Source organism: Babesia bigemina (genome assembly GCF_000981445.1).
Source record: "Babesia bigemina genome assembly Bbig001, chromosome : I".
Lineage (NCBI taxonomy): Eukaryota > Apicomplexa > Aconoidasida > Piroplasmida > Babesiidae > Babesia > Babesia bigemina.
In genome coordinates, this window is record NC_027216.1 from 1442424 (window position 1) to 1463757 (window position 21334).

The following is a 21334-nucleotide window of genomic DNA, read 5'->3' on the forward strand; positions in this document are numbered from 1 at the left end:
CTGCTTCAGTTTTATCAGTGAGATTTACACTCCCGTTGCCGCCTGCGTATGGCAACTGGAATGCTGATGAGGCCCCTATTCAGTTTCCTGGAACCGATTTTGTATACTTCAGGCCACAAATAGGCATATAAACACCCATCATGACTTCTCACGTTGACGCAGCGTCGGCAGGGCCAGTACGTATGTTGAATTTGACATCCGATGAAAGTCTGTGCATATTTTGCTCGCGCTTCTTCCTCTTCTCTATGTTTCTGAGTTTGTTCTTGACCTTTCCGCCGCGGTGTCTCCTAAATTCTACCTGTTGGGCGCCAATATGGTGTGGCGTACGTAGCACTTGATTCGCCAGTGTAGGCGTCAGTGCGTTTATCACGTTTACACCTACGCATGGATACACCGGCCAAGATTCCGCACATATAGGAACGCTTGTTACTATTTCAAAGGCGTTTGAAGTAGGAATCCACGGAAATTGCGACTTGTTCGACCGCAATGAGATACAGCGGGAGAGCTGTCTGATCGCGGGTGTATTCAACATGGCTTACCGGTCCCGGATATCATAATAGATTCCGATGACATGTTGATTTTATATTCATTTACAATTTTCGAGACTTGTGTTCATATACTACCGGCAGCACCCACACATTTGCCGTTTCGCCGATCAGGCGTATTGGCATCGCTGCTTTATCCGGGTTACACTTCTAGCTGTCCCTGATTTTAATTTGTCACATACTGTCGCTGGTATATTAGTAGCGATGCATTCTATAAACGGCATCCCGATCGACGGGAATACGGAGATCGATGACCTAGCTCTTGTTATGCACATCGCCCAGGTATGTATGCATTTCAGAGCCCCTATGAGGACATCGATGCTTCATTTTGGTTGTTACTAAGTCACAATCGGCTAATACAAGCACCATTGTGACGTTTGTGTTGCTGCGATAGAATTGTAATCTGGTGTTGCCATCTCTTGCAGAACGAGAATGAGCGCATCCGTGAGTTGGAGGCACTTGGACGGCCTGTTTTAGGCGCGTACCCGGCGTACGTGGTGATATATGAACGCTTTAAAAACATCTCCAGGCCACGTGAAGAGAGTAGTGACTCTGATTCTGACGACTCGGCGGATGATCTGGATCTCGTGCGCCGCGAACTTCACGTTAGCAGCGCTGGGTTGGTTTTTGTTGATTCACCACCAATTCTCACAGCACTAACGCAACCGATAATGACAAAGAAAAGGACTACCAGCCTGCGGTTGACCCTGAGTTCCCGATTGACAACATTAGGGTACGTGCTTCATGTGGGATCGTTGCTTCAGCCATTTGCATAGCCACATGGCGCCAGTTTGAGCTGCGTTTCACTTTAAGTGCAACTTTATATGTAATTGCGAGCTGTCACTGCACTCGAGGAATCATTAGATGCCCAGTGTATCGATACATCTTCGCTGTTGTGGTTGCCTAATGACGGTTACTTATACCCGAGCGTGCTTATTCTAACAACGTTTCAGATTATCGACACGGTCGACTTGCCAACAAAAGTGGCGGATCAGTTCCCCATAGCTCCTATAGGGGTTTGCATCTCAGTTGTGGGTCGCGTGGTCGTTGCGCAGTGCACCGAGGTATGTGTTTTAGTTAGGCGACTCGCATCACCTTCAGCCCTGCCGCGTCCTCGACCTGGGCTCCATTGTTTGTTTGAACGACAGACGCATCATCGGTACTGTGAGCGACACGTTTGGCAACACGAGTGCGCCATTTCACATGGTGGTGTGCCGAGACCCTAGCATGGTGAAGGCGGTGGGTTACGCATGATTTTGTTTCCACGGCGCTCTCAGGGCGATGCCATATTTTACGACGTTAAACACAGCACGCTGGTTTCCGACGTCAATGTGATGGAGACCGCATCCAGGTGTGTATGGTTGTGATTTTATGTATGTGTTCTCAGCATATCAAGCGGCGAAGAGAGCGACGAGGATAACCCCTCGAAGAGCCACGAATCGCTGCGTCAACCTGTCAAGCTGAAGCAGTATTACAACGACCTGGAGTGCCACTAATTGCTTTTCAAGGTGACCTCCGCAAAGTGTGTGTTCACTGGTCATGTCTTGCCATGACCGAGCACGCACATACCTAGTGGCACAGTGCGCTCCATACGGGCACATTTCTAGGAGATATCGCACATGTTCTGTTTCTGACAGATGTCTTAGATTTGGGCACTAAGGATTCCATCCGTACGTTGGCGCCTTCCGTGGAAGGCTACCGTTGGGTCTCGTCGTCTATCGCTCTTAACATAGTTTCCAGCCATCCCAGTAGTGTATTAAATTTGTCGGCCTGGTCGGTGATGCGAGTTACACATTCGTACGACGGGTGGTCGTAACCGTCACCATCGTATGATGTGTCTACAGCCTCGCGTCGATAAGCTCACTTCACCCTATCTGCTCATTTAGATTCGTGGTACCATTCCGCAAGCAATAGTTCGACGGAATCCACGGCAATGATGCCCGGATTGCGGCAGGATGGCGGCCGCGAACAGCACAATCCCCGGCGGCAAGGGCGCTTCCGCGTGAGCCACAACCCGGACGATGTGTACGATCCTATGTTCCCCAACGAATATGACCACGTGTCCAATGAGGAGGCTCAGCGTGCTTGCCAACCGGCATCTCGTGTGGAGCTGAAGTTTGCCAACGTGGAGGTTGAGAAGTTATCCGGTACGTCGGTTCTGTTTGTACTTTATGCATCATATGCATCATCGTGTTTCTTAGCGCCTGCATGTGTGTGACCCAAGTGTGAATTTCCTGTAATTCGGTTCTAATTGCGGGTGGTGTAAACGTGATGTGATACGGTACTGCTGTTATTTCCCTTTTCCGACTTTTCGTGTAGCATTCTGTGATCACGTTTATGCAGCTGATGAAGCCCATGCGCGACGTCTGAAGCTGCTTGAAGAGGCCGATCGCGGTGGGAGCAGCGAAGCTCCGCCGAAGCCTGCCGCTCAAGGTCCCAAGGACATCGGCCTGCGAATAATGCAGAAACTTGGATGGACTGAGGGCAGGGGTCTGGGTGCGAAAGAGCAGGGTATAGTTGCTCCGCTGGTCGGCAAAAACGTGGGGAAGCACGTGGGCGTCATAGTTCAAGCGGCGGCTCCGACGATCAAGCGTGCCACTAGGGGTCCAACTAAGCCGAACGCTGCTCGTGCTTCGGAATCTGACCCCAATGACGGTGACGCCGCGAGTGCTAATGAAGGGGCGACTTCAACGCACGGTAAAGCGTCCACGAGTCGGATTCTAAAGCTGGATGGTGCGGAATGCCCGAAGAGCGCAGAGGAGGTGCAGGGAGACTTCGAGGAATCGATGTGCCCGTTCGGGACTCTGATGAACGTATTGGTGCGAAGTTCTGGTGTCGGTTTGCCGTTTACAGTGTACTGTGAATTCGAGGACCACAGGCAGGCAGTGGAAGCTGGTAAAAATTTGCGCCAGAGCATTCGTGGATACAACGTTGTGCCGTCCTTCATCACCGACGACGAATACGCGGCTCTATAAGGCGTTTTTGTCGTCTGTAGCACTCACAACTTCGGCGCCATCGCATCATCAGAGATGTCTCGTACATCTCCACCGACCTCAATGCAGACTAACTACTTTTCTCTTTGTATTTCGTATTATAGTGTGCTATTTCCCGTTGCAGTGCCTGACCCGAGTCGGCTGTAAACGGTCACACGCCCTGGCGTAGTCGAATGTGTACCAGTGAGAAGTGTATCGCCACTCATTCTCAGCAATGATAGTTGCACCCACGGTTTATAACTATTGTCCATGGTTTTGGCGCCTATATCGCGGGCGTTTGTTAGATGTGTACACAGCGACGTCGCCTCGCGCGGCGGCAGAGCGCGATGTCGTTATGGAACCGACGTTTGCTTAGGGTCAATCGGAAGCTGAATTCAGCGATTTCGAGGTCGTAAGATGACTGCAGAAGGCGATGTGTAAATGTGAGTGCCGGCCACTTGGCTGCATCGCGAATTTGCTATGCTGTAGAGAGGTGCAGCCTACCACGCAAGCCATCTCCTTCGTTGCAGAGCTCGTATTGCGATTTACTGAGTAAATGTGTCGACATTAATATTGTAATACTGTGAGCTGGAAGAATCTCCGCCGGCATTTTCCGGCATGATGACGCATACCAAGATTCCAAGCGCCGTCGTGGCGGCTCTTGCCTTCGTGGCTTTGTTCTCTCAGGCAACTTCCGCGTCGCAGCAAGGTTAACTACATATTATCATCTTACATGTCGGTTCAGGTCGTAGCATCGCGAAATGCAGCGGCCAGCACGGTACGTATTGCGTCTTACGTGGGCACACACAGCGGATAGAGCGTAATTATTTGCGTGTTTCAGAAGCTTGATATCGCTTCCACAGTGCAATGCCGTTGCGTCGAATGCAGTTTTTGCATCTATCATCTTCTTTGTACTTGTGTTTGCGGCTGTGACCTCCCCACGTGCAGAATGGTGAAAATCGCGTTTCAGTCATTTACGTCGAGAACGAGGGCCCCTACGAAATCAAATGCAAAGCGGACGAAAACATAGAAGTCGTTGACGCATTCGGCATTTGCATGGAGGACTTTTTATCTAACAAACTTGATGCGAAAACGCTGAACCTTAGGTTGTCACTTTCTAACGCGTTCACCAGGTACTGCACCGCCTTATTTAGGGCAAACCAACCGTGCATCTTGAACATAAACAAGAAGAAGCCTGGACCGGATCGATTCAACACCACTTTCGGTTTGGAATGCCAACATGGTAACGTTTTCGTAGGCCTCTACAGCTGCTGCGCCAAGGCTTCGACCTCCATAGCGCAAGGCGAAGAGGTGGTTCTGTACAAGGAAAAATCCACTCCCCTCACTCCGTTGTGCCCCTCAGGTACCAAGATTTCTGTGCTCAACGCGGGGCAGCGCGGCACTGTCATGTGCGACAAGGGACACATCACTTCCACGCTGACCAGGGCTTCCGATAAGTGCAACGGCAAAGAGTTGTGCTCCATTCCCTTCGACGAGTCGCAGCTGTCATCGTGCACGGGATCCTCCGCCTCTCACTTCGTCAAGTACATCTGCGAATGATTACCCACTACAAAATACAGGTCCCCGAAAGTTGACGGATTTGTTTCTTCCGGTTAGCCCCATGTTTTCACACTTGCTGCTATGTAAACTCTGATATCAAAGATAGCCCTGACACTCTGAGCTTGAGTCACGTATTGAGCGGCACTGCCCTGTTGCCGGTGGGCGCTGCGTTCACGCACTACTCATGGCCACCTCTTTGAATAGTTTATCTATGCGCCCTGTCAGGTGGTGCGCGTCCCCGATTTTTGCGATAATTTCAGCTGCCTGCAAAACGTTCTGCTGGTTCATAGACGCGGTGCCCCTACCCTGCGCAAAGCGGTTTCTGCAGCAACGCGGTCTCCCATTGCGGCGCTTGCGCACGCTGCAAACTGTTGTTCTGCTCGACGTCAGACCAACCTATGTTGTAGTACAGCAATGCTATCATACGGTGATTGGGGTCTCCGCCTGTTGCGGTGAGCATGATTCGTGCAGCCTCCTCGTACAGCTCCGTGGCCTGTAAAGCTGTTGTGGTCAATACACGTGGTGGTTCATCCGACATTCGTGGGCACCTGGGCAATAAACAGTGCCACAAGAACCATAATGAATGCACAATGACAATCGATGCAACCAGTAACGCCCGCTTGCTCAGTATATTTGCTCTTTATCACCTACCTCCGTCATGTTGCCCTGGATATGTTCGATTCCAGCCAGATTGTTTAGCGCAAACACGCTCGACAACTGGCTTTCCACGGAGCCGATCTGTTTGCTGAACACGCATTACTGGCAATCTGTGCGTGCACGAACTCTATTCTAAGTGAATCCTGCAAAGCCGACTTGGCGGCATCGATGTCTCCGATATCTCGCAGGACCACTCCGATGAGGCAGAGCACGTTGGCAACCTCTCTCGACTCCTGCCCGCATAGTTTAGTCCAAATATCGAGCGCCTTGAGGTAGTTCGTCTTGGCCTCGTTGATGAACTGGACCGATTGGTGCTGTGCCATGGCGAGGTCTGCAACTGTTCAGCCTTCCGTACGAGAGCCATACCGGTGAAACTTTGAGCCATATCTTCGGAGTAATAGTTCAGCGTCATCAATTTGAGCTTCAGAGCCTCCTTGAGCGCATGTACATGTGCCTCTATCTGGTCTTCCTTGACGGCGTATCTGAGCGTTGGTTACGGCTAGTTCAGAGGCATCCACACCCTAGCATCAGCAGCGTGTCTTTCGGCCCCTGAGGCCGGTAGGCGGGCTCTGCTTCATCGATACTCCCTTCCCGTTGCGAAGTGAATGCTCTCTGCTGACTTGATAAGGGCATCGCCGATATACGTCGGACAACACGCGTTTGTGTAGGCCCATAGGCCCACAGCGGCCGTGCTGCGGCAGCCAGCAACCGCCAGCCGCGTATAGTCAGCTGAGTCATGTTATAAAAGCGAGTGATTATCTGCTGGTTGACCCGGGCGCAGGCGGCGCGGCGGGCGTCACATCGTGATGATTTTAGAGCGCTGGCATACGAAGCCGGTAAAATACTACATACAGGTTGCCCAGAGTAAGATCTCCAGCTCGTACAGATGGTGCGTAAAGGGTGATGGCGTCTGTGTAGTAGTTTGAGGAGCAGTGTGTAGTCGCGGTTGCGCTCGAGGGGTGTAATGCGCTACGGCCATATCCCGCCGATGGTGTCACAGCCGCGCTCCACTTTATTCACGTACTGGCCGTTTTATATTTCTGGTTATGATATGCGCTGGAGAGTAACCACAGCCAAGTTAGCAACCTGTCGTTTGTTGGGTGGAAGCAGCGCCTCCGTTTGGGCGCCACAACCCGTTTACTTCAGGGTTACATAGCTAAAATGAGCGGCAACAAAAGCGTGTTGGGAGACTGTCGCTTTTACGAGCAAAAGTTCCCCAATCCTGGGGACCTGTTGATGGTCAAGGTGAACCGCATCGAGGCCCAGGGCGTCTACGTCTCTCTTCTGGAATACGATGAGCGCGAGGGTACGTTTTTGCGTTTGAGCGTGGTGAAGATTCTCAGGCCTGATTCTGCTGAGCGAGTTGTCGAAGCGTCGCTACAGGAGTATCAACAAGCTGGTGAAGGTGGGCAGACATGAGGTGGTCCTGGTCCTTCGCGTGGACCCCGTCAAGGGCTACATCGACCTGTCCAAGCGGCGGGTGTCGCCTGAGGACATCATGAAATGCGAGGAGAAATTTTCCAAGGCCAAGAAGGTGCACCAGACGGTTAGACACATTGCGCAGAAGCACAACATATCGGTTGAGGAGCTGAACCGCGTCTGCATCTGGCCGTTGTACCAGCGTTACCCTAGCGCGCTTGATGCGCTGAAGGTGGGTTTTGGAGCTCTGCGCGTCCATGGGCTTTAGGAAGCCGCCATGAACAACGGCGCCATTTTCAAGGGCCTGCCCATAGCCACGGAAGTCATCGACTCTCTTATCGCGGACATCCAACTTCGCCTCACTCCACAGGCGTTGAAGTTGAGGTAAGCGCAGTTTTAGTTTTGCATCCCATTCCGTCGGCTGCGCTGGCGCTGAACACCTATCCGTGTGTGATTCTGCCTGCGCAACTTGTTGGTGTCCTGGGTGTTGCGATGCGCTTGGCTGAACCCTGGACCCCATTTCACTGATTTTGTTCCTGTATATTGCGTGTATGTTTCGTGGTGAAGCGCGCTTTATCGTGCAACCGATCGTAAATTTCGCCTGGTTTCGCCAGGGGAGCCGAAGATCGGGAGACTAAGCGAAACCGTGTAACCATTGGCTGCTGCCATTGGCAAGGGTGTTTCGAACATGTTTCTCAACCACTTCATGTGATGTGATTTTGCACTCTGATGGTGCGTTACGCTTTTTACGTGTTCGTACTTTACACATGATTGACCCCGTCCGCTGCGTCTTGCCGTTGCCACCTTTTGCGCGCAGCGTCACCATCCACGTGCAGGTGCATGATCGATGTGTGGTGTTTCGGACCTGACGGTGTCGAGGCCGTGAAGAATGCGCTGAGCTGCGCCAAGGGCACCGATGAGATCAAGATCAGCGTCAAGCTCATCGCACCCCCCCAGTACGAGGTCGTGACCAGCTGCCACGACAAGGAGAAGGGCATTGACATAATGACGAGGGCGCTGGAGGAGATCTCCGAGACCATCCACTCCTTCGACGGCGGCGAGTTCAAGCAGCGCTGCGAGATCACGGTGATGGGCGACGAGGACGAGCGTCACCTCGAGAGCCTGCTCGAAGGCCAGGAGAGCAGCGATGAGGACGAGGACGACTCCGACGACAGCGAGGAGGAGGACGAGGGCATGGGTCGCGTGGACGAGTCCATGCTGCCCCCGGACGCCGTCGAGAACGGAGGCGACTCCGACTCGGACTGAGTGTCCGCGCTGCACCCTCGGGCTCCGCGTTCCAAAAGCGCGGGAACGCGGCGCGCCGCCCGCCGGCGAGATAGACACGCGCTATATAATCTTTATAAATCGTCAACCGTGCACTCTGCGACACACGGGCTGCTAGTGGTGTAAAACATTAGCCGCCGCCGAGGGCCGACAGTTTCGCGTACTTCAGCGGCGCATGTCATTGCGTGGTGACCTGTGCGCCCATTTCCTCCAGGAAGAGCGACAGGATCCTGCGCGCGGCGCGTATGACGCGCTTGTTCTCCGACTCCAGGAGCTCGAGCAGTGCTGGCATCGTCAGCGAGGCGAGCGACCGCTTTTGCACGTACCGGAGGTACTTGTGCTTGCGCATGTACTCGTGGTCGAATATGAGCTCGTTGGGCAGCGTCGAGATCGACTCCACCACCTTCAGCGCCGCGAGCATCTCGATCTCGCAGTCCTTGTTGCCGAGGAACTGGTGCATGTTGCTGGCCAGCACGAAGAAGAAGTGCTTCGTCAACACGACGCGCATGCGCACTGCGGCGGGGTGTAGTGGCGGTATGTTGAGGCTGCTGTCCGCGGGTCTGGGGATGAAGGGGTAGCACGCCGCGTCCGAGAGCCGCTGCAGCGCGATGCGCCTGAGGACGGCGCTGTGTCCGCCGGCGAACCGGTTCAGCACTGAGGCCACGCTGGAGTACACGAACGGCGGCGCGACGCTGAAAGGGTTAACCACCATCGCGGTGATGACCTCCACCTCCACCGCGTGCAAGAGCCTGATGTACTTGATGCGCGTCTCCAGCTCGTCGTTGTAGTTGAGCGTCGTGAAGAAGTGCATGGCTGGGACCACCGCCCTCCAGAAGTCGACCACCGGCTGGGACGCAACGGTGTTGACTTGCATGAAGTGCATGTTCACGTACAGCGCCAGGTAGATGTACTTGGATATGTTGATGCACGCTTGGTAGAGTATCAGCGCCACCGGCTGCATGGTGTGCTTTACCAGGATCATTTTGGCAATTTCCAATATAAGCGGAACCATGGGCAACACCGTGCACATCAGAATGCGATATGTCTTCGACGCGAGGAACTCCTGTATGGCCTGCTTGTTCTCGTTGACTATGGCGTCGGAGCTTTCAGTGATGAACCTTATCAGCATGTCCCGCACCGACAGCACTATCTTGTCTATCAGCTGCAGCGCCAGGGCGACCTTCGGAACGTTGCCCATGAGGTACTTGTTGATCAGTGACTCCACCAGCATGCCGTACACAGCTGGGCTTTTGATTGACCCCAGCGATCTGAACAGCTTCGACACTGGGTTGTAGGTCTCCACCAAGGTTATGAGCGGCGGCTCCTTGCAGTGGGCCACTATGTTTGCCATAACCATGGCGCGCTCCTCGCTGGTCAGGATGGCGCCGAGGATGGAATGCGATTCTCGGTGCTGTTCCGGTTCCTCGGATGCATTATTTTCGAGCGCCTGCTGCACGTCCTCCGGCGTCACCTTACCCAACGCATCAGTCCCTCCAAGGATCTGCGGAGTGTAATGCAGTGTCACCAGCTGCAACATCTGCATCTCCTGTAGTATTCCCACCGAATTTTGTATCTTATCGCGCAACGTGAACTTGATCTTTGAGTCGTCCGCCAGCTTGAGCGTCTCGTAAAGCGTCAGTGGCGCTGCAGGCACGGCCTGCACCGTATCACCAAGCACTTCTTCGCAGAGATAATCGGCTGACACTTCCGTGCTGGAGCCCCCCGTCGGCACGGGGCCGGAAAGGATCCATGGGGGGACCACCAGCCAGGGTGAGAGCTCCCGACCCTCGCTCGTTGCCGTGGCCAGGGCCTCAAGCTCCTGCGCCTCCTCTTTGGTAGGGTCACCCAGTGCCATCCTGATGACTTGCATGAGCTTCTCCTCGATGCCCTCCTCCTGCTCGCTTAGCGCAGTGAGTATCGAGCATATGCTCTTGAAGAAGTTCTGCCTCAGCAGGTCGAAGTCCTTGTGCATCATCGCCCGCATGATATTCATGCACTTGTTCCAAATGAAGTCATTCCTGCAGTAGTCGATGACAATGTTGGTCGCAATGCTTATTGCCATCCCGAGGGCTGAGTTGAGCTCGTTGGGCAGCATCATTTTGTTTCCGATGGTGGCGTTGACGACCGTCTCCAGCCCCGTGACCAGGATGCCAATGACCGCTTCGCACTTCTCTCTGTAGCGCGGTTCGCAATCCTTGAAGGCCACATAAAGCTCCTCACAGGCGGTGAACACGGTTTGGTGAGCCGAGGGCGTGTGTATGGAGCACACAAGTCCCTCAGCTAGCGGCTTTAGCATTTCACGACAGCAGAGCTGCCACAGATCCATCTCGAAGCGGTTGAGTCGCCCCTTTATGAAGAGCGCCAACGACTTGATGGCGCATTGCCGTATTTCCGTGAACTCGGAATGCCCCAGCTCCTTCAGCCCTTTAAAAATGCTCTTCCACATGTCCTCTTCTTTGGCACGCGGGGGCCGGGCTGCACCGAAGTAGTGGCTCTGGGCAGCCATCTTCTCCGCGAAGTCGAGCACCAGTGCCACCACACGGAATGCGGCATTATTGTCGCTGTTGTACGCGCCCTGCGATAGCATGAAAATGGACTCCACGAACGGCAGGCACGCCTCGTCCTGCAACAGCTCGGCCGAATCATCCACCAGCGCCGAGAAGACATCGATCAAGATGATCGTGGCATTTGAATCGCTCGACTGCGATGCCATCTGGGTGGCATACATGAGGCAATTGATGATCCCGGTGCTAAGAGCCATGATTTGCGGTACGGTGGTGCACACGGTTTTGAGGCCGTTCATGATGTCCATGCTGAGCGCGCTGTTGTCCCTCAGGGTTTTGTAGAGCACGCACACCCCGGCGTCGATGGAGCGCGCACTGGACTGCTGGCCGGCCAGACAGAGACTGACGATGTTCCCGCATATGGTCTGTATCATGAGTTCGATCCCGCCTCGGTCACGTGTGAGGCACATGACTATCCCCGTCAGCAGCATAACCGAGTCGTGTTGTCGTGCGAACGAGAGTTCAGTGATGATCGTAAAGAGGCAGTGCAGGAACTCTGGCTCCGCGCTGGCCAGGACGCTTTGGCGGTCAAGCGACTGCCCGAGCTCCCTCAGCAGTTCGGGCCACACCTGGTCGCCCTTTTCGATCATGCTCAAAAACTGGTCCGGCCAGGCGTCCAGCGTCCTCTGTATGAGCGCCAACTTCTCCCTGCTGCTCACCCCTGAACGTGACTCCGTTTGTTGCGCGAAAATGTCCGTGTATTGCGTTTTCGCCAGAAGCGGTATGGCCACGTGGAATCCAAATTGTGTAACGAACCCCTTCAGGACCTCGAAGTCGTGCACCTTGAGGCGGTCAAAAGCACCGATGGTCTCGGTGAGCGTCGCTTCCCACTCCTCTTGCAACCCCTTGAACGTTGGCATGATGGCGTCCGTTTCCAGCGGCTCCAACGACCTCAGGTGGCTCCTGTTGGCGACACCCAGGCGCCTCGATATGAGCACGAACGACAGCAGGTGCTCCAGGAAGCTCTCCCAGGCGAGGTCCTGAAGTGCTGACGGGTAGTTGAGCATCACCGCGTTGAGGCAGCGTATGTGCAGCAGGTACAGCGACCAGGTCTCCATCGTGCACTTCCGGTGGTCTGCGACGAATTGGTTCTCCACGGTGACGAAGTGCGCGACCAGCGCATTGACGCAGCGGGTGTACAGATCTTGCCACCCGTATACATTACACACCACCAGCGTCGCCTGCATGGCGGCTATTAGCACCTCTTGCATCACGGGCGACCGCATGGTGTTCAGCATCCGCTCTAGTTGCTGGACCAGGATATCGCCCGCTTCATTCAAATAACGGCACCGCCCGTCGATGGCGGATTCGTCCTTGGCGGACGACACTGAGTCGCTGCTGCCAACCGAATCGCTGCTACCCATCCTCCGGTGTGTCGCGGAGTAGTCTCCCGCGACTTTGGGGTAGAAAATGCGATACGCTGCGAAGCTCGGTTTGTGGCTGTTCGCACCGACTACGCAACTGTACAATACGTGGGCGGCCGCCAGCACCGCATCGACGGCTAGCGCTGACTCTACCATTTCCAGCTGCTGCATGTTCATGTCATCGCTGACGACGATGCGCGACGTCTTGCCAATAACCCCGTTGGTCATGTTGCAGAAATCCATGGCGCAGGACCCCTGTTCGAGCTTTGCGGCGAATATGGGCAACACCTTCATGCCGACTTGGCGATTGTGCGCTCCATCTTGCTCCAGGCTGTCAATCTGCTCCGATATGAGCTGTTGCCCGTCGCCGCATTTGTATATGCCCTCGAAGTACTGGTCCAAACTGACTTCTTTGTTCATCCTGAAGTGTTTCACGATGAAGTTGAGCATTTCCACCAGATGCTTCCGACTTGTTTTGTGGGCAAACATATCATCCAGCATGTCGTTCGACTGCATGACGGAAGAAAGCCCCCTTATCCACGCGATTCTGCGCCGTATTCCATCCGGCGTGGAGGTCTCTATGAGGTCCAGCTCCACGAAGTTGTACAACATGGTGAACAGCTTGGCCGCTCCGCGGTCGGGTTCCGGGCAGTGGTTGCTGTAGTAGTACCCGTGTTCCATGACCTTGGCGAGTATGGCGCACCCCTCGTTCAGCAGCGTCGCTCCGGCGAGTGCGAACTTCAGGGCAGTGTACATTTCACTCTTTGCGACGGTTTGCAGCTTGGGCACTTCGAACAGCGAGCCCTTTGGCATCGCCGTGACAGCGATCAGCAGCAGCTCAGCTGCGCTTGCAGGCCCGAGGTTCAACATGAACTCCGAGCTTTCCCCTTTCATTATGGTACACAGGCAGGTGATGAGCTCCACAGTCAGGTCGACGTGTGAGATTTGCGGCGCCGCTGAGAAGACGGTGAGCCCTGTGGTAGCTCCAGTGGTCATGCCGAACGGTGAGATGGTGCTCACCACTCCGTGGCTCCCCAATTCCGCTAGCATCGTGTTAGACTTGCCAAAGGCACCCTTTCGCTTCCTTGAGTTGCTGAGCAGGCACTGCACCAGCTGCCTGACCCCGCCCTCTACGATCGGCTTCAGCACGTTGCTGTCTCCCTTGAGCATCGTGTCGAGGTATTGGAACCCACGTCTCAGAATGTCCTCGTATAACATGACCGGAGACGAAGTCGAAAAGGAGAGCAGGACCGTTTGGACAGTGCGCAGGTGAACTGACTCGTCCACCTTGTGCAATTTTGCGATGGTCTCGAACATCTTAAAGATCATATCGATGTAAATGTACAGGTCGTTGTTGTCCAGTCCGATCCTGATGGGCTCCTCCCGGGCGGCGTTCAGCGAGCTGCGCTGGTATAGGAACTCGATGATGCCGAACAGCTGTTGGATGGCGGTGTTGTGCGCCACCAGCGACTTGGTCTTGTGGTTGGCGAACGTGATCCCTTCCAGAAGCGTGCAGCATGTAAGTTTGGTGGGGAAGTTGAGCAGCAGCTTCGCGTCGTTGCCCTTATGCAGTGTCTTGATGAACGACGTGATGTTGTGCGACAACTCGCTGAATTTCGACTTCATGCCGCTGCCTATCTTCGCTGATTCCTTAGCGCAGAGCTTCAACGCGTCCAGGAAGGTGGTGCACTTCTGTTCCATCGCCTGGAGCGCCTCCGTCACCGGGGAGCGCTTCGTCTCCGCCGGCGCCTTCTCTGCTCTGCTGGACAACATGGTTGCCGTTTTGCTTTTATCCCGTACGCTGTGCCGAGATCTCACACCTCTACGGTTGCCACTCCAAGCCTATGGCTCTCAAATGTGAGCTCATAATGCTGCTATTGAGTGTACCGCCAACCACCGATGACGCACCCGTCTACGCAGTGTTCGGTGAAGGATGTTGATTCGCCCAAGTCACACCAACGACGCTGACTGCCTAGAAACGGATGCGGAGGGACATGTTTAGCGCGTCACAGAGCCGTTACAGCGCCTTTAGCAATGCGAAATCGGCACAACCTCCTTCTGGTACTCCTCGGAGTTCATTCCCGTCGTCGCCGTAATCCGTAACGCCTCTACGCGCGCTGGAGAAGCTACACCGTTCCGTACCAATACACCTCAATGACGGCTGCCTCTTAGGCAACGCCGCTGCGCCTGGTTTCGGTGCTGCGGCTCAGTTCTCTTGGCTCGTAACGGCGTGACATAGCCCGGCCCAGGGCACGTCAAATAGACACAGTTACGCCACTACAGCCACCCCGTGGCGTGATTCTGCCGTGTATATGGCGACTTGGTCTTCCGATGACGCCGCCGCGCTCCCGATCGGTTACATCCGGTAGGTGTTACAGGCGAGTCCGCCGCGCTTCGACAACGCTTTCTTTCAAAAAATGGGCACAATCGGGCGCGATAACCTCGGGACAGATACTTAACAAATATGTTTCTGCATTGAGACCGGATGCCCTGGGAATTCCTTGTCCACCGCTATCCGCCTTACTTCGTACCGAGAGCGCCTAGGCGCCGTACTGCCACACTAATCCTTCGGCCTTTGCCGACCCTGAGCGCATTGATCTGCGCATTACAAATTCGTTTTCATGTGATGGAGACAGTCGTGTGTGTAAGGCCGGGGCTGTGGAACTGATACCGTCGTTTTATTGAGGCCGGGCGACTCTGACGCCAAGCACGGAGCTGCGCGCAGGCAACGCCCGGAGATGCGAACCACTGACTCTTCAAGATGGTTTTGGCTGAATTAGGTGGCCAGATCTCCGAGGCGTTCCGCAAGCTGCACGCCCGGACGGTCATCACCGACGAGGTTGGTGTCTCCCCTTCGTGGTAGTCTCATGGCGCGCAGGTGATTGACGAGGTTATCGGTGACATCGTGAGAGCGCTTCTAACCGCCGATGTGAACGTGAAGCTCGTGCGGAAGCTCAGGGAAAATGTGAAGCTGCAGGCCCGCCTCCACGCCGATGCGTTGGGGGCCAACAAACGCAAGTTCATTCAGAAGGTGAGTCCACGTCCGGTGTGCCCCCGCGTATATGCGCAACTTCGCCGTCGTCAACGGTCGTCATCTCGTTCAGGCGGTCATCGAGGAGTTCATTTCCATGCTCTCCAGCGACCGCGAGCCGTACACGCCGAAGAAGGGCCAGCCCAACGTGATCATGTTCGTCGGCCTGCAGGGTGCGGGTAAAACGACGACGTGCACGAAGTTCGCGTACCACTACCAGCGCAAGGGCTGGCGCACAGCGCTGATTTGCGCGGACACCTTCCGCGCGGGCGCTTTTGACCAGCTGAAGCAGAACGCCGCCAAGGTGAAAATTCCCTTTTTCGGCAGCTACAGCGAGGCCAATGCAGTGAGGGTGGCCGCCGAGGGCGTGGCGAAGTTCAAGGAGGAGAAGTACGACATCATCATCGTCGACACCTCCGGTCGCCACAAGCAGGAGGAGTCGCTGTTCGAGGAGATGCGGCTCATCCACCAGGCCGTGAAGCCCGACGACGTGATTTTCGTCATGGACAGCCACATCGGTCAAGCGTGCTACGACCAGGCCGCCGCGTTCAATAAGGCGGTGGACGTCGGAAGCGTGATCATCACCAAGCTCGACGGCCACGCGCGTGGTGGTGGCGCCCTGGCGGCCGTCGCGGCCACCGACTCCCCAATCATTTTCATCGGTCACGGCGAGCACTTCGACGCGTTCGAGAAGTTCGACGCGAAGTCGTTCGTATCGCGTATTTTGGGGATGGGCGACATCAACGGGCTGATAAACACGATCCAGGAGGTGGTGAACCTGGAGGACAACAAGGAGATGGTCGGGCGCATCACCGCCGGGAAGTTCTCCATACGCGACATGTACGACCAGTTCCAGAACCTGCTGAAGATGGGCCCGCTGAGCCAGGTGATGTCGATGTTCCCCGGCATAGCCCCGGGCTTGATAGACGCTGGTAGCGAGCAGCAGGGCGTGAGCCGCGTGAAGCGCTTTTTGTACATCATGGACTCCATGACCGACGAGGAGCTGGACTGCGTGAAGCCGCTGACCGAGTCCCGCGTGGCCAGGATCGCCCGCGGCTCCGGGTGCTCGGTGTTCGAGGTCAACGTGCTGCTCGACAACCACAAGATGCTGCAGAAGATGGTCGGCAACATGGGCAAGGCCGGCCTGAACAAGGAGAGCGCCGTGCACAGCATGATGCGCAACCCGCAGCAGATGATGAGCCGTCTGCAGCACATGATCGACCCCAAGCTGCTGCAGCGCATGGGCGGTGCGGGCAACCTGTTCAAGTTCATGAAGGAGCTGTCGCAGAACGAGAACGTGGCCGGTATGATGAAGCAGATGGGCGGGGGTGGGAGGCGCTAGCCGCGCCTCCCGGCCCCTGCGGGCGGTGTTTAAGTGTCGACCAGCACTAATTTGTCATACATTCATGTTCGTTAACCGAGTGGTATTGGCTGCATGTCTGTATGTTGTGGTAAGCGTATTCTATCGAGGGGAGTGGACAGCGTTCACCGCATGGTCATCGTTGAGGGTCGCACGTCGTCGGCATGGTGGGTGAGATAAATGGTTGCAGTGTGCGATATGCTCCAGCTCGTTTGACGGCGGCCTACGGGTTTTTGGTCGCCAGCAGCTGCCCCGTTTTCTGGTTGTAGGACCCGTCTGGTACCGCCAGACTGTACTTTGGATAATCCATGAAGGTGAACTCCCTGTTGTATACGGCTGGGGAGTTCTGGACGAATATGCCCAGCCATTCGCACGCCTTTTCGATGTTCGTTTCGAACCCGTGCAGCGTGACAATGGTCTCGCGGATGTTGCCCCATTCGTAGTTCTGCTTGCCGGCGATGACGTCCACCCCGGCGGCCTTGCGCAGCCGGTTGCACCGGACGCCCGCCTCCTGCAGGAGCGCGCGCTTCCTATCAAGCGGGATCACGAGTTCGAGCTCGAACTTGACGTTCAGGAGCCTGTCCCCGATGAAGCGCTTGGACTCCTCGTCCAGCGCGAGCCTGTCGTTCTGTATGATGCGGTACAGGGGGCGCAACGCCATGAGTATGTCGACCAGCCGGCCCTCGAAGAGCAGCGTGGTGTTGGTGCGGTGGCACGGGTACCCGACGCCGGTGAAGTCGCCCTTCATGCCGCGGCCCGACTGCGTAAGTTTGAAATTGAGCGTGTCCTGCAGCCGTTTCAGGTTGGAGCCGTTCTTGCCGATGTACATCCCGGCAACAGCGTGGTTCAGCACGATTTTGAAGAAGCAGTTGCAGTACACCCTGGACGCAAGCGGGAAGGTGTATGAGGTCGCTAACGTCGGGACGGCCGATGGGAGGTGCTTGCTTTCCCAAGCGTAAGCGTCATCGTCGTAGTCCCTGTTCGTCGCAGGAGTGCGCTGCGGCGAGTTGTGCGCGTACGTGCTGTTGAAATCGAAGTCGAACGGCCCGGCGCTGGTACGTCCGGGTGGCGGCGCCAGCTTTGGCGGCGGGCATGAGGTGTACCCGTCGCTTCTCACCAGACCGTCGAAGGACTTTATGTTGCTGAGCAAGTCTTTGCTCATCTTATCGAGGGGGTTATCCTTTTCAAAATCGATGAGGAACTGCCCGAGGTCCGTATTCATTGTGGCATTTGGGAGGTGATGGCTGTATGGAGGTAGTGGAGTGTCCGTGTGCAAATATCTTAGATGAATGAATCTTTACCCATATGCACGGGTTTCGGCTGTTCTTATCGTTGGGAGCGTTGTGGGAACTGTGCCAATGGCCCCTGCCGTGGTCCCTCGAAGTCAACAAGGCTGCGTAGCGGCGAATTAACCTCGCACAATTCTTCAGTTCCGGTGCATAAATCCTCAGGTCCATCCAAAGCGCATCCGCTTCAGCTCAAGCGTGCCTTCGGCGCGAGACCCTCTTAAAGAATGTGTGTTGTGATATCGTACCCCTCAAGCTCGTTGTGGTGGGCTCACAAGGTCTGCATTTTCGAGTCAACTATAATGATTGGCCTTTATTGCGTGGCGGGGGTGTTGTTTCGAACTATAGGCTCGGCAAACACGGTACTGTCAGGAGATGCTATCATCAGGCCCCAGTGCCAATTTTTTCCACGGTGGCCGTGTCTCGTCAGGTCTGAACGCTTTCAGGATGTTCGCCGCCGTATCTTCACAGCCACGTTTTCTTATGTGTAAATTGTAGCAAAATGCCGCGCGCGAGTGTCTGAAGGCGTGTATGGGTGAGTTTGAGCCGTTGTCCACCCGGTGTTGCGTATGGAGCACTACTGATTGTTTTTTGTAGATCGGTTCGAAAACGCGCTCACGTTGAACTGTGCATTTGTGTGGACGATTTGCGCGTGCTGAGCTGCGACGCACCGCATCTGCGTCAAATACGCGACGTTGTGCTCCGGGTGCTTAGAGGTCGGGCACTAACTCATAAAATACCGTTTTCGCCGTTGCGTGGCTGCAACGTGCAGCAAATAATGATTATACAAGGCTGTTTACGTGTGTCTAAGACCATAAGGCCTGGTTGTACGGGTGTGCCGCTTGGACACCGGATGTTTCTCGGCCCACGGTGGCAGCCGCCGGCATCATGGCGAAATGTATATTGCGTGACCGCTCCTCGCCTAAATCGGGAGGCGTACCCGGTTCCACTCTGATCTGCGGAAGCCTCATCCTTTACCGCCCAAACCCTACCGAATGTGTCGGAGGTTTCAGCAGTTGGGGTGGCGGCGGATGCCGTACCCGGGTCTGCATTTTAAATGCTGATGGTGACGAAAGCGCCAAGCAGTGACTCCAGCGGCGTGATAACGCCCTTCCGCATCCTTAGCGCAGCTGGGAGCGTGCCCTCCTGCTTTTCAGACAACGGCCGGCAGTAGCGGTACTCCGACCCGCGTAACGGCACCTATGTGATGATGTATACGGTTATCTTTTTACACATCGCGGCATATTCGCGCCGGAAATGATTGTGCCGGTACGTGGCACATCTGGCGCCACCGGTGAGCATCGTGCCTTCCGCGCCGGAGCGGCCGGCGTGCTTCCTCCATCCCCGGCGCGGCCGCAGTCGCACTCCGGTCGCAGACAAGATGTGTGATGGGTGTTAAGGGCCTCATAAAGTTCCTGTCGTCGCGGTTTCCCGCTGCTATAGAGTCGACGCCCTCGCTTGAGCGTTTCGGCGGTTGTCGAGTGTTCGTAGATTGCGCCATCCTGCTACAGAGGACGCTACACGCCGCCGCCACGGGAATCCTCGCGCGAAGGCGGCGGGATTACCGCAACGGTGCGTTTGGTCGTCGCCACAGCTCATTAGCCTGCAGCCTCTGCGTCAGAGCGTCAGTTCGTCGACGCCCGGTCGATATGCAGTGAGATATGCAACCACGCCGCCAAGCCGCTGCTGAGGCTAAACCAGCAACTTCGGGCGGTGCGCTCGAATCGCGGCATTGACGCCACGTTTGTCCTGGGCTCTTCCCTGACTGTCCGTGACCTCCACGTAGCCAGTCGCAGGGCAACCCCCGGAGGCGGCGTGAACGTGTTGGATTTGCGCAACCCACACCTGATACCCGCGCTGCGTGCGTTCTTCGAGGGCGCATCAGATGGCCGGCTGTATGCCGCCCCCAGCGAGAAGCACATGCTCGCCATCGCGGACCGGCTGGCTGACGCGTTCGCCCGTGTCGAGATTCGGCAGCCCGACATTACGAGGCGGTGCGTAGAGTTCTGTTCCAGCGACGACGATTACGTGCTGTCCGACGACACGAACGCCATCGCTTTCGGGTACGCTTGGCATCGTGTCCCCAAACGATATGCAGCGCGCCCAACGTGATCCGCGATTACTGCGGCCGTAACGTCTGCAACACCATAAACCAGGCCAGAATGCTGCATCTGATGGGTGCGTTGCGCCATATTGTTGAAAACAGCGTACGCTCAGGTTTCAGCCGGGAGCAGTTTGCGGACTTCTGCGTCCTCTGCGGCACCGACGACGCCCCGCTCATACCTCACATAGGTGACTGGCACCGCCGATGAGTGCACGATTTGCAGGGCCGGAACGCGCGTATCAGATCATCACAACCTTCGGGACTTTCGAGGCCTTCACGCGGTCGCCCGCCCTGGACAGTGTCCTGCGAAGCCCCCGCGTGCTGAAGGGCCTCGAGAAGGTGAGAACGCCACCACCAAGCATGCAATTGACGCCACTGCAGCGCGAAACGAGCGTCGAGGAGTTTAAGCTCAAGTTGGAAGACGCCCGCGCGCGCCGCGAGGAGCTGCTCGTCAGACGGGCCAGAACTTAAGCAGCAGCTGCCGCTGCTTGGTGTCCACCTTGCTGCGCAGCGTGAAGGGCCTCCCCACGTCAGCGAGATGCGCGTAGATGTAGTCGACGCGCTGTATGAGTGGGTTGTCGAGGGAATAGGAGAGCGGCACCCCCTTCGCCGCAGCGCTCGCCACGGCGGCGGCCACGGCGCTGTGGTGGCCGTCCGTTGACGATGCCGTGGGGGTGGAGGTGCGCCCCTTGCGCGCCGACTTAGCGAACACGACGAGCTCCACACGGTGGCCGGATTCAAGGAATTTGCGCGCGCTTTGCACCTTCCTCGTGAAGTCGTTGTCGGCGCACTGCGAGGATATCTGCACCACCTTGACCTTCAGGCTCGGGTCGAACGAAAACGCCTCTGCGCTTGGCAGCGAGGTCGCGTTGTTGGCGGGGTTCGCGCTGCGTTCACGCGCTGCGCGCTGCTGCTGGATGAATTCCGCGTACTTCGCCAGCACGCAGATCGGCGGCGACGAGCGCGGCCGGAAAAGGATAAGGTTCAGCCCCGCCTCGCGCGCCAGGCTCAGCGCGTCCGCCAGGTCGAAGTCTCCTACGAGCTTGCCATCGCGCAGGACCCTCACTCGTGGCTCGCGGATGTCGGCGTCCGCCGGGAACTGTATCAACGTCAGTTGGGCCGACAGCGCGGCGTTACCTCTAATTTTGAGCTGCTAAAACTGCGATACGATGTCACATTAGTGGGTCT

General features: G+C 56.0%; 10 protein-coding genes across 10 annotated transcripts; 6 read left to right on the top strand and 4 right to left on the bottom strand.

Annotated features, from left to right (window-relative positions):
- Positions 1-148: 148 nt before the first annotated feature.
- BBBOND_0106670 (hypothetical protein) lies at positions 149-532 on the bottom strand (the record flags this gene model as incomplete). The annotated part of the gene is made up of 1 exon (XM_012911090.1): positions 149-532. The coding sequence occupies one exon, from the start codon at positions 530-532 to the stop codon at positions 149-151; it is 384 nt and encodes a 127-aa protein (XP_012766544.1).
- A 217-nt stretch (positions 533-749) lies between these two features.
- Positions 750-2041, top strand: BBBOND_0106680 (hypothetical protein, conserved; the record flags this gene model as incomplete). Its single annotated transcript, XM_012911091.1, has 7 exons — positions 750-827; positions 971-1164; positions 1200-1278; positions 1499-1561; positions 1647-1784; positions 1823-1896; positions 1933-2041. 7 exons carry the CDS (start codon positions 750-752, stop codon positions 2039-2041), a joined length of 735 nt encoding a protein of 244 aa, XP_012766545.1.
- A 437-nt stretch (positions 2042-2478) lies between these two features.
- Positions 2479-3520, top strand: BBBOND_0106690 (hypothetical protein, conserved; the record flags this gene model as incomplete). Its single annotated transcript, XM_012911092.1, has 2 exons — positions 2479-2692; positions 2889-3520. The coding sequence occupies 2 exons, from the start codon at positions 2479-2481 to the stop codon at positions 3518-3520; spliced, it is 846 nt and encodes a 281-aa protein (XP_012766546.1).
- Positions 3521-4138: 618 nt separating this feature from the next.
- Positions 4139-5077, top strand: BBBOND_0106700 (membrane protein, putative; the record flags this gene model as incomplete). Its single annotated transcript, XM_012911093.1, has 3 exons — positions 4139-4186; positions 4263-4295; positions 4466-5077. The coding sequence occupies 3 exons, from the start codon at positions 4139-4141 to the stop codon at positions 5075-5077; spliced, it is 693 nt and encodes a 230-aa protein (XP_012766547.1).
- Positions 5078-5248: 171 nt separating this feature from the next.
- BBBOND_0106710 (hypothetical protein, conserved) lies at positions 5249-6367 on the bottom strand (the record flags this gene model as incomplete). The annotated part of the gene is made up of 6 exons (XM_012911094.1): positions 5249-5341; positions 5463-5570; positions 5729-5822; positions 5861-6065; positions 6101-6216; positions 6255-6367. The coding sequence occupies 6 exons, from the start codon at positions 6365-6367 to the stop codon at positions 5249-5251; spliced, it is 729 nt and encodes a 242-aa protein (XP_012766548.1).
- A 528-nt stretch (positions 6368-6895) lies between these two features.
- Positions 6896-8419, top strand: BBBOND_0106720 (translation initiation factor 2 alpha subunit, putative; the record flags this gene model as incomplete). The annotated part of the gene is made up of 4 exons (XM_012911095.1): positions 6896-7040; positions 7078-7385; positions 7422-7537; positions 7990-8419. The coding sequence occupies 4 exons, from the start codon at positions 6896-6898 to the stop codon at positions 8417-8419; spliced, it is 999 nt and encodes a 332-aa protein (XP_012766549.1).
- A 196-nt stretch (positions 8420-8615) lies between these two features.
- On the bottom strand, positions 8616-14138 carry BBBOND_0106730 (hypothetical protein, conserved; the record flags this gene model as incomplete). The annotated part of the gene is made up of 1 exon (XM_012911096.1): positions 8616-14138. One exon carries the CDS (start codon positions 14136-14138, stop codon positions 8616-8618), a length of 5523 nt encoding a protein of 1840 aa, XP_012766550.1.
- A 988-nt stretch (positions 14139-15126) lies between these two features.
- BBBOND_0106740 (signal recognition particle SRP54 protein, putative) lies at positions 15127-16738 on the top strand (the record flags this gene model as incomplete). The annotated part of the gene is made up of 3 exons (XM_012911097.1): positions 15127-15204; positions 15244-15396; positions 15470-16738. 3 exons carry the CDS (start codon positions 15127-15129, stop codon positions 16736-16738), a joined length of 1500 nt encoding a protein of 499 aa, XP_012766551.1.
- A 241-nt stretch (positions 16739-16979) lies between these two features.
- On the bottom strand, positions 16980-17978 carry BBBOND_0106750 (hypothetical protein, conserved; the record flags this gene model as incomplete). Its single annotated transcript, XM_012911098.1, has 1 exon — positions 16980-17978. The coding sequence occupies one exon, from the start codon at positions 17976-17978 to the stop codon at positions 16980-16982; it is 999 nt and encodes a 332-aa protein (XP_012766552.1).
- A 1452-nt stretch (positions 17979-19430) lies between these two features.
- Positions 19431-20617, top strand: BBBOND_0106760 (hypothetical protein, conserved; the record flags this gene model as incomplete). The annotated part of the gene is made up of 6 exons (XM_012911099.1): positions 19431-19614; positions 19652-20105; positions 20141-20220; positions 20260-20334; positions 20370-20485; positions 20528-20617. The coding sequence occupies 6 exons, from the start codon at positions 19431-19433 to the stop codon at positions 20615-20617; spliced, it is 999 nt and encodes a 332-aa protein (XP_012766553.1).
- Between the last annotated feature and the right edge of the window lie 717 nt (positions 20618-21334).